Here is an 11974-nt window from a genome sequence, read left to right on the forward strand (position 1 = left end):
ATTATATTGTCGGTTCCGTAGTTAATAGATTTATATATATAAAGCAAAAACATAAGTTGCATTCCATCGGAATTGAACAATTGAGTCAATTATTTGACAGTCTCAACCCTTTTGATAAAAATTATTATATTAATGAGAACAATAACTCAATAAACATTAAAGAATTAAATTACAAAGAAAAAAAAGGTAAATACTTTCATTAAGGATGAAATTGAAGATAATATTCAGTACGTGTAACTTCTAAATATTCTAAGAATTCAACGTGCGTGTGCGGAACCCTTCATATACTCGGGGCTCGCACGTCGCACGGAACGTCTTCTTGCGTTGCATTGGCGTTCACCTATCCCTACCTAAGTTGAAATAAAGCCACCAGCGTTGCTTTACAAGCATCTTAAAAAAATTAACTTATATTCGCTTTTGACAGGATTGAATCTTCTATGAAAACAGGTTATATAGATTTCTTATAGCTCTGTTATCGTCTTAACATAAACACTCTGCAAGTCATAGGTTAGACGAACCTCTCCATCTATCACTTAAAGGAATACTTATAAATTAAAATAAATAAATAAGTCATTTGCCCACGAACTTTATTCAAACTGAAGTAAAAAAATCCGCATATAAAACTTACAATGTACTTGTCTTTAATTTACAGTACAAAACCGTATTTATATTATTATATTAATTTCATTCATCAATTTGTTCTTAAAGCATAAATTAAAATACACTTTCGAATAGTTCATAAAACAAATTGTTACAGATTTTAATTTTTATGGCGACATCGGTTGCATCGAATCGATATTACCGATTGATTCTTGGAAAATCGCTTATCGTACTATACTCTCGAATGTCTAAACACTACATACAATTAATCGATTTCGAATTGCCTACAGAATGGCCGTTACATTGTTTTTTTTTTATATTAATCAAATGCTTTATATATCTCACTACATATTACAATAGTTCTTTATGCGAAAAAATACATAGTTTTACTAACAAATTTTATAAATGTTATTGTGATATGTGATATAAAATTAATTATTCTAATATAATCACAATTAATTAGTGCTAATTAATTACAAAAATCATTTTGAATAGGTTCGATTAAAAAAAATTAAACTATTCGTAAATAAAACAAAATATTAAAACGAATTGTTCTTATTGTATCATTAATTATTATTTAAAGTATTTATTTGTATAAAATAAATAATAAATTAGTCTATCACAGCGGTGACAAACAATTCTGCTAGCTTTATTATTGCTTCTTCTTTTCAACAGAAGCTGGTAAGAATAATGCAATTGATTTCTGTAATATTTCAGTGAAAATCAACGTGCCTATGAACACTAGTAGTGTGCCAATCCAATGGCCAAGTGTGAATGGATTCCTGAAGTACATTATAGAGAATAGAAGTGACACGAATTTTCTTAACGTAACTGTCAAAGTAACCGTCAAAGATGCACATTCCGTTGTTAAAACATACACAGCACTGATGCAAAGTCCTTGTGTGATTACATAAAGCGTCAACCAGAGAACCTGACGTGGAATAGAAACTCCAAACACTTCAAGCATAGGAGTTTCTGTAGCAATCTTAACATGTCCAACGATATTTTGAGCTGTTGGCAGCCAAAACACTAAAGGCATTAAATGTGTATAGTATAAAGCTTCCCAGGGATGTTTTCCGTATTTTGCGTATAAAGACTCTTGGAAAATTCCCATCCTAGCAGACACGAACAGTGCGAAAGTTAGTATGGCGATACCAAGGCACCACCAGAGCCAATCAATGAACTGTAGTCTCTCTTCTTCAGCAGCATCTTCGTGTGTCTCTCTCGGAGCTTTCACGTCTCCACTTGACTGGATAGTACATATGGCTATACCAGCCGATATCATAAAAACAGCTAAATATTTTAAAGGTGGATATCGCTTCTTCAAAATCCACACACCCATCGCCATATTCGCCATCAGTGAACCAGCACGGAATATCATATGAAGCGGCATAGAAATATTAAAATCGAAAGCATAGTTATTAGCAACGCTACTCGTCCAAAAGAAACCAACTAACATCAAATATTGCTTGAATGGTATATTCCTCTTCGCTGTACCCATTTTGCCGACTGTACAAAATCCAATGACGGCAATGAAAACAAACTGAAGAAATGTCGCCAAGTTACCAGCTCCCGGATCTTCCTTCACCACTAATTCCAGGAATATCACGTTTGAACAACATCCCACGAAGACCATGCAAATGGCCAATGCTGCTATGACATTCATTTTGAGACTGAAAGAAAAAAAATAAAATTAAAATATTACAAGAAAATAAATTCCGATACCGGGAATCGAACCCGAGCCTCCTGGGTGAGAGCCAGGTATCCTAGCCACTAGACCATATCGGATATATACCAACTATTGTAAATATAGCTTCTAATTCTGTGTACAATATATTTTTAATTTGAATATAATTAGTATATTTATATATATAATAAGTAATGTAATGAAATAACTTGTACGCTCACTAATAATTAAAATTCATTAATACAACCGAGTCAAAAGGTTATCTCATAATACAAATTCATTCACAACACACAGAATTGATGTTTACGGTAAATAATCAATTGAATAATACTTACATTTAATTTAAACTATATTATTACTGGAAACAACACTAAAATCACAAGTTAATACACATTATGACAAGCGGTACACGTTTGTCAACGACCGTGCTACGTGTGTGTGTGTTTGATGTAACGATGACAGAATTCTTCTTCGTAGTTGTGACCGTGGCCTCAAACTGTAGTACGCATGCGCGAGACCTGCTTCTGAAGATAAAGTAGCACTCATCATTGCTTCGCGTTTGACACCAATAGATGGCGCTATTAACAATTTGATTGAAATCATATTAGAATCGTTATTTGTTATTTAAATGAGATACAAACCCACGTATGTTCATACGTATAAGTACAAATAGTCAGTTCAGATGTTGTTTTAATGTGAATGAAACTAATATGAGTATCTTCTAGTTTAGTTTATTCTTTAATGAACTTTCAAAAATTATTTGATTTGCCTATTTTTTATTGATTGTAATTTGTATCGCTAGTGTTTTGTTTACAATATTTTTTTTCGCTTTTACTAAGCGCAGACAGTTGGGAGAGGGTTGCCGCTATTTGATATGGATTTTTCAACCAGCTGCGAGTCTCGACAGCGAATATGCCTATTTAGTAAAAAAAAAATATTTGCAGTTTTGCCAAACAAATGTGTAACATGTAATCTCCAATGTTTTTATTAATACGGTTACGAAATTAGAACAATTTTTTATTTTTATTTCTGTTCTCTGCTAGGATAAATACTTTTAAAATTGATTTAATAACAGATTTGATTAAGCTATACACATTTAAACTTAACAATGTATAATGTGTTCATGTTGTTCACAGTTGTAATTTAGAAAGAAGAAGACATGTATATGTTCCAAGTAACGTGTCGAAGTAAAATAATATCTTTGTTAGAAGTGATATTTAAAAATGAATGAAGTGGCCTGATATAAAACTGAAATACACTTTTCCTTGACTAGATTATAGAAAGTAAATACGTAACATCTGTTTTTTTTTAGCATTATTTTCTCGGTTATCGTAGAATGACGATTTAATCTTATTTTTACTACGTTTTTCTACGGAAATCACCTGTCATTGAAAAATTACTAAGTCACAGATTAAAAAAAAACACGCCAAATTGTATGTTAAAAAGAAACCAATTCAATAACAAGCTGATTCTTCAAATACATATATTGCTTAATGCTTAGAGAGCACATGATCACGATGCAAACGATATATGTATAAAAATTTATTTTTATCTGCTTGTATTTAATTTATTAAATTATTATATATATAATATTATATAGTATTTTAATACATTGTACTATTTTTAGTATTAAATCTGATCGGCGAATGAATGAAAAAGACGCGTTAGAAAAGTTTTTTTTGTAAGTTTCTTGTTTTGAGTGACTTTTTTATAATATATATATTTTTTTTTGTTAAATATCTCCGACTAAGGATACAACATATTCAATGAGTAAATAAAATAACATTTTTAATATTCTTTTTAATATACTTCAATTATAGGAACCTAACGCCTGAATGTTGGAAGATACTGAACTGAAACCGTTCCTATAAAATTTTTTATAACAGAATTCAAAGTTCCAAAGTTACAAAACAATGACTTACAGTCGTATTATGTTGTGAATTTATATATATATATGTATATATATATATATATATATATATATATATATATATATATATATATATATATATATATATATATATATATATATATATATATATAATATTAAAACAAATATAAATCGGAATTTATATATATATATATAAATTCCGATTTATATTTGTAATTAAAGTGATTGTCTGTAGAATACTGTCGTGAACTTATAATAAGGAAGTACAGATATAAAACATAATATTATATATCAAAACATTGTACATACTTATAACATTATATATAGCAGAGCACGTGTATTAATATGCGATAAATTGTACGTCATGTTTCCTGTACTTAGAAATAATATTTATTCATACGGAGGTCTATTTATAGATTATGTTACGTTACAAATATTTAAGAAGAGACCGCAACCGAGAAAGGTTTTTCTCTAATTTTTGACGTTAATATTGAGATACGTTGTCTTAACAAAATAACATTCGAAACTGTATATATCCGGCCTTTATGGTGCAATGAAATAGGAACATAATTGATATAATTAAAAATAAAAGAAATTTTTGAATTAGTTAGGCATTATCTTGTATAGCAACCGAGATATATGTATATATATGTACATAGAAACCAACTGAGTTTGCGAACTTCATCTTCGACCACAATGTCACATTCCGTTAGGCGAGTTGGCGGTGAAACACAGACAAATAAGCCTTAAGAAATACAAACATTTATAAATAACAGGCTTCACACAAACATATCACCATATAATATAGTAACTAAAAAAAATGAACGAATGAGGAATGAATCTTCAAGTGATGAATGATTTTGAACGAGTTTATTTCAAGAATTTCTCGTGTTTCTGATTACGAAGGCTATACGTTTTGTAATACATTTAGGAGAAGTAATGGTTATACTTTTTAAAAATATATAAGGTTTTGTGTTATTTTCTACATGGCACTACTTTTTTATCAAGCCTCTATTCACTTTTTAATTGTGTTACAAAAACTATTTTTTATAGATACTTTTAAAATCTTTTTTTTGGAATGTTTATTTAATTCATTTAATCCGTGGACCTCCTGTTTCCACGGACTCAATTTTGATGAACCTGTAAAAAGCATAAATCGGCCACATGCATTACTTTAAACACATCAAAATCATGTTTAATTTGAATATCTGTTGTGACAAGATGCGATAGAATGAAACTATTGAAGTTACTTTTAGATATGTCAATGTTATTATCAGAGTCAACATGTTTAAAAATAAGTGAAACCCGAAAGGCATGAGCGACGTGTATTGAAATAGCCATGTATATCGCGTGTAAACGGTATTAAACACGAGCCCAATAACATTTATTGCGTCATAGATTATAAATTTCACTGTGAATTATTAACCTTCAAATAATACAATAATAGGTAGTTTGTATTTAAGCGGTAAGAGGAAAATTTATTGTCGAATACTGCTCATATCTGATGGCAAATAGCACCTAGCTCCGGTGTAGCGATAGCGTTAAATTTATAGAGGGTCCCGCTATATTATCATAACAATAACTTCGGCTCCGACGCCCCCCCCCCCCTCCGATTTCGTAACATGCACAGAATAAAAAATCCACCAAAAAAATTCAGATACAGTGACAGATGATTTGAAAAAAAAAACTTCTTATTTATGTCAGTGAACTTACGGCATGTTTGTGTTATTATTATGTTTTATTAAAAATAATTACCACATGCTTCAGTTACAACATTATAGAATCAATGTTTTTTTTTTCTTTTTGTAAATATTTCAAAGTCGCGTTATTTACGTTGGCAAAAACAACATACCCCTTGAGAGCAACAGACTTGGAGTAACGCCGACTTTGCACTCGCCGACCTTATTGTTCAATTGTTTAAAAATTATTAACTATCATAACATATCATTCTTGTTTTAAAAAAAGAACTCGAATATTTGTGTAGTTCTTTTTTTAAATTACATTTATTTGGTATAACATACCCACGAACATTATCACCGTTTCAGCAATAGAACGTCCACTGACATAAGACCCTCCAATATATCCAATAAGACCGTGTCACGACCTGCTTCCAACGCTGTCCGAAGACTTTAACAAGGTCGTCTGTCTTCCTTGAACGTACATACATACTATTATATATTGTTGTTAACTGAATTAGTTAAAATAACTATATACGAATTATCACCATATAAGAAAAATACTTGTTTGAGAACACGTTACATGTTTAAGAACGCATGGAGAAAATAATAAAGCAAAAAAAAAAAACTAAATGTTAAACTTAACATGACAGTATGGGTAGCAGGGCTTACAATACCGGAATTCCAGGATCCAAAATATCGGAATCCCGGAAGATTTTTGTCCGGTATTTATGTAAAAAAACCGGTATTTCGGTATTACATTAGTTGATGAAAATTTAATTTATGTATGGATTAATTACAAGAATTTTTTTCGGATATACAAACAATTTCAATGTATTAAAATTTATTATACAAACAGAGCCGAGGATGGCACGTGCGGCAAGAAGCGGCGGTGTCGGCACTATAAAGCGATTGTTTATATATTATGTTTACTGCCCAATTAATAATCCTCGTTTTTACAAGTACATAAAGTATGTAACAAAAGTAAATTATTAAATAGTTTAGATTACATTGTTTCGTTTTGCTAATCAGCTGTAACAACAAGTAAAAATTGAACGATTGATGGTTCATGTTTTTTTAAAAACATACTTTAATAAACAAAACGCAAGTTATTAATATAACTTCATAAATACTTTCAAATGAATTATATTTTTTGTTTTTTAATTGTATGATACCATACGAGCCTATTATATGTATAATGTAACATAGAATTTAATATTGGATTTCATATATTACTTGCTGATCCCACATACGTTGTTTTGCCATGTATGTTATTTCTAGGGAACATTAAAAAACAAATTAAAAATAAGGGTTGATCGTAGAGGGGTGAAAATTTAGAGTTGTATTTATTTTTGTATGCTGTATCATAAAAAATAAAAATCAAAAAATTTGCCTAAAACATAAAAAAAGTTTAGGGGTGGACCACCCTTAACATTTAGGGGGATGAAAAATAGATGTTGTCCGATTCTCCAGCCTAGCCGATATGCACGCTGAGATTCACGAAAATCGGTCGAGCCGTTCCAGAGGAGTTCAATCACGCACACCGTGACACGAGAATTTTATATATTAGATTTGTGAACAAGTCAATATAGCAACTGAAGTAAGTAAAAATATAACCAGTAATTTTTCTATTAATAATACCGGTTTTAATACCGGTATACCGGTATTTCAAATATCAAATACCGGTATAAAAATTTTAGTTCGGTATTGTAAGCCCTAAGTAAAGGTGTGTTATGAGTAAAAGACAGTTACAGTTGGCAATAATCGTTCTCTTAATTTTTTCTTAATTCAAATCGTGTAGAAAACTTTGAATGAAGAATGTTGAAAATCTTAATTTGAATTCGTTCTGTAGTGTTATAAAAATAGTATGGTAACACAATCCATTCATTAAGAATTAAAAAAAAAACGAATATATAAATTACGTTCTATATTCAAATCATAATTTAACAAATGAAAGGCCTATTATTTCTCAATATGGAAGGTTACTTAAAAGATATGCGCAGTAGGCAATAGCCAAACTAGCGGAACAACCAATATTCCGGGCACTCTGTATAAATGTAACAAATAGAGCAATAAAAACGGATAATCCCGGATCCCTACGATATAACCATAAATGGGTATCCGTGGGCATTACTTAAGTGATGTTTACCGTTTAAATATGTTACTTGTATTCCAAAAACGCTCTACATTTTATAGCATATATAGAAACTCTTCGAAGATGACTTAAAATAGACAGCCTTTCTATACTGGCATGTTAGATAAAAAAACTTTCGAATTTTTTTTTTACTTCAGATTGCTATTTGGAAAAGAAAGGCGCTTAATTATTTTATTTATAAAAAATGCGAAACTTAATGAACCTAAAACAATAACATTACTACGTTTAAATTTTAATGAATAGTCAATGAATTAACTAGAAATAAATTCATAGTGAATTTTTATGTGGAGGAAGAAGTGGAAGATATACCATCGAAATATCTCTATAACCAGCTGAAATATTTCAAAGCGGAGTTAGAAACTTCATTAAAAATTTAGTTTGGTAGAGAAAAGAGACTGGTCAGGTAAAAGGTACATTTTTTTATCCTTTATAGGCCAAGCATTTGACTTCTATGTCGCCTGATCGATGACGAGGTCCACGATGGTATATGCTTGGCTAGAAGAAACCTTTTCACTTTTGTCTTGAAGACTCCTTAGTTATAATTGGCCAGAAACATTGTAGAGAGAACCTTAACAGTGTTGTTTTTTATCATATTATATCTTATGATTGCAGTGTTACCGAATGAAAAGCTCATATACTATCAATTAATGTTTGAGAAATGTAATGATAATGTACTACGTGACTTTTTACTGCCAGAATTTATTGACCTATTATATTTCGATAAAAAATATTTCACTTTACATGGGGTGAGAAACGAAAGAAATTTAAAGTTCTTTGCTAGAAAGACATAAATTCACCTCTTTGAATCTTCTACGCCCTTAACTGTCGTAGAATTTTACCTTAGCGGGTCAAATGATCCGACTTTGTTTCCTGTTTAAATGTAAGAAATATTTAGTTTATTATATTTAAACAATATAGTATTTTGAATAGTACGTAGTATATTACGAACACAAAAATCATAATTTTTGATCCATCGCTCGTAGCATTTTTAATCTTTTTCAATTCAAAAGTTTAAAATGGGTAATTTGTCCTGTTATGGTGTGTTTAATATAAAGGAATCATTCTGTATATATATTTGTATGTTTTAGAAAATAATCTCTGAAAAGGTTAACACGCTAATCATGAAAAATATTCAAAATATCAAGTTCAACGAACCCGGTGATGGTTCACCATTATAACGTAACATTAATCTCGCTAAGTATCGTGACGTATAAAAAAAAATGCAAAATCATCACCGAAAATAACAGGTTATTGACCTCAAAGTATCGAAGCACAGTAAAAAGGGGCAATGAACTTATTTTTGGGATTTCTTTCCAGCGATAGCCGGGTAACAGTCAACTTGGGATTTAAATGTGTGATATATTCAAGCTTAACTTATTATTACTTCATCTAAATATAAGGCTTTTAAGATCAATATTTTTCAGTATACACATCACACATTACACAGGTGATCGGAAACTGTTAGTTAAATTTTTTAAAAAACCTTAGTTTGATTTATAAATCTTTACAATAGTGTGTAAAGTTCTCATTCTGAAATAAGTTAATTACATTAATTTATTTTTTTCTATTGTAATGTGCCAGTACATATAATGACTATAATTAATTTTAATACATAATTATTTTTATTTTAAAAACTCTTTTTATTACTATATTAACTTTCTCTCTTATTTAACTCTCAAACCACTGACTTATGTATAGAGTGTACCATTTTTTACATCAAATGAAGGTATGCCTTTACTCATTTAAAGTTTTTACACCTATTTTTAATCAATCTGTATATCTTACACAATGTCTCAATTAGATCACCAGTAACAATTATAAAACTGTTTTGAAGTAAGTTAATTAATAACTAAAGGAATGAACTAAAATTATATTGTGTTCTGAGGTATGGCATGGCAAACAAGGCGATGTATGGAAGGAAAATAAGGCTTGGAAAGGAATGCGAAACAATATGATGGTTGAAAGAAATCGTAAGGCAGATCAATCTTTATTCAATCAATTTATTATGATTTAATATAGTTTGATCTTTCTGCAATCTTGTATAAAGTAGATTTTTAATATTGTGTCGCCTATTAACGAACAACACTTAACAAATATACATATATATATATATATATATATATATATATATATATATATATATATATATATATATATATATATACATATATATATACATATATATATATATATATGTATATATATATATAGTAGCGAAAGGGCAGTACGAAAGGCCGCTAAAAACAGCAAAAATGTAATTATGTTGCGATAAAATTAACGTAAAGGCATAATTTATAAACACCATCATTATAAATGGATACTTTTAAACGATTTCGACTTAAAATTATTGCAATACTTTTTTCGTCATCTTTTAATATATTTTCATGAAATTCAACTCTTAACTGACCGTTTCAAATCAGAAGGAAGAATATGAGAATTCTCCGCTGAGAATTCTTCTATTCTTATTGTACAATATATCAAAATGTTTGATTTAACTTTTACAGTCGATATCCGAATAATATGCGGCCATTTTAAAAAGATACATACGATGATAAGCTTTTTAGAATTTCGCATAATACAAAGAGCAACGTTCTAAAAGAGATTGAAAGGGTATCAAAACTGTTTTTTCGTTTTCGTGTATTCAAACGATCTGTTGAAAGTGACGTATTGAGCGCTGTCTAGCCGGCTTAAGCGGTATGTTTTATTTCGTGGCACGCTTGCGGACTGTACACATCTGATTTTTATTCATTTAAATTGTGTATTTTGTCAACGCTACTATCAGACATCTTCAATAAACAAACATCAAGTATTTGTGTCAGAAATATGAATATTGCTTTTTAATAATAATAATAAAATTTAATTACACTTTTGTAAGAATTTTGTTTATGAGTGTATACATATGTAACAATCTGTGTGTATGTATTTATTAAAGTTCTACAACATATCTTAGAGTCTAAGGGTATACACCGAATTATGATTTCTTGGTTAAAGATATGAAAATACAGCCTTCTTATTAAGGTTACAGCATAATATATTAGCGGGACCGGAAAGTAATGTCGTTTCAGTCGACATATTTTACAGAAAAATCGATTGATTTTTACCTCTCCGGCATTGAAGATTTGTATACTAGATGGCAAAAAGTTGTTGATAATGAAGGTAAATATATTGTTGATTAGAAATAAAAACTTGTTTAAAATGTAATCGACATTACTTTTCGGTCCCCCTAATAAATTCTACACCTGTATTTATGTGTTATTTTAATACCTCTCGGCGTGAGTTTTGGTCTAGACTGCCCATATGACAAGTAGATCGTAACATATTTTTCAAATAAAAAATCGGTCTTACGCAAAAGTTGACCACCCCTGTCTTAGTTGTTTCTTTTCTTAATTTTAAATTAAATAATTAAATTACATTATTATATAGATCTTATTATAGCATTCAAGAAGTTTTAGTTGATGGAAATGTATTGAACTTCGAAGTAGATTTTTGACATGATTGATATAAAAAATAATAATTAAATTTCATTTAAATAGAGCAACTGTTGAGATTCTTGCAGGGTACAATCTAGATGTTGCTGTTGATAGATATCATCGTCATTTAAGCAGGGCGTCCACAGCTGAACAAAGACGTCCCTAATAGAACAGAAACAATGATGGTCGAAGCGGGCTTCATTCATCATTTTCTATAGAAAATCAAGGTCATCTGTCCACTTTGTAAGTAGACTTTAATTTGCGATACGTAGCCTGCAATATATACTCTTCACAATAAGTATGCATACTTGAGAAAAATAATTTAAAAAAAAAAGGTTATATTCTCAATGGATATGCCATGATTATTAAAGTATCCTTTTTTATGGCCCCCGCTATTGAAGGCCTCTCGTACCCCTAATTTGTTGGGATCAGGGTCTTTGTTTACAAATAAGTTTTTAAAATTTTCATCTTTATTCTTCACTCACTTTCTTTCTT

General features: G+C 29.9%; 1 protein-coding gene and 1 non-coding gene across 2 annotated transcripts; both read right to left on the reverse strand.

Moving 5' to 3' along the window:
- Positions 1 to 585: 585 nt before the first annotated feature.
- LOC137933322 (UDP-xylose and UDP-N-acetylglucosamine transporter-like) lies at positions 586 to 2765 on the reverse strand. Its single transcript, XM_068777236.1, is given in 3 exon segments — positions 586 to 1302; positions 1304 to 2273; positions 2623 to 2765. Coding segments are annotated over 2 exon segments (1092 nt in total). The 5' UTR covers positions 2267 to 2273; positions 2623 to 2765; the 3' UTR covers positions 586 to 1173.
- Positions 2317 to 2388, reverse strand: TRNAE-CUC (transfer RNA glutamic acid (anticodon CUC)). The gene has a single exon. It is a non-coding gene; the product is annotated as a tRNA-Glu (tRNA).
- Positions 2766 to 11974: the final 9209 nt, after the last annotated feature.

This window comes from Battus philenor, unplaced genomic scaffold (assembly GCF_028537555.1).
Source record: "Battus philenor isolate CCGP_79_NKW_IND1 unplaced genomic scaffold, ilBatPhil1.0.hap1 SCAF_13, whole genome shotgun sequence".
Taxonomy (NCBI): Eukaryota; Metazoa; Arthropoda; class Insecta; order Lepidoptera; family Papilionidae; genus Battus; species Battus philenor.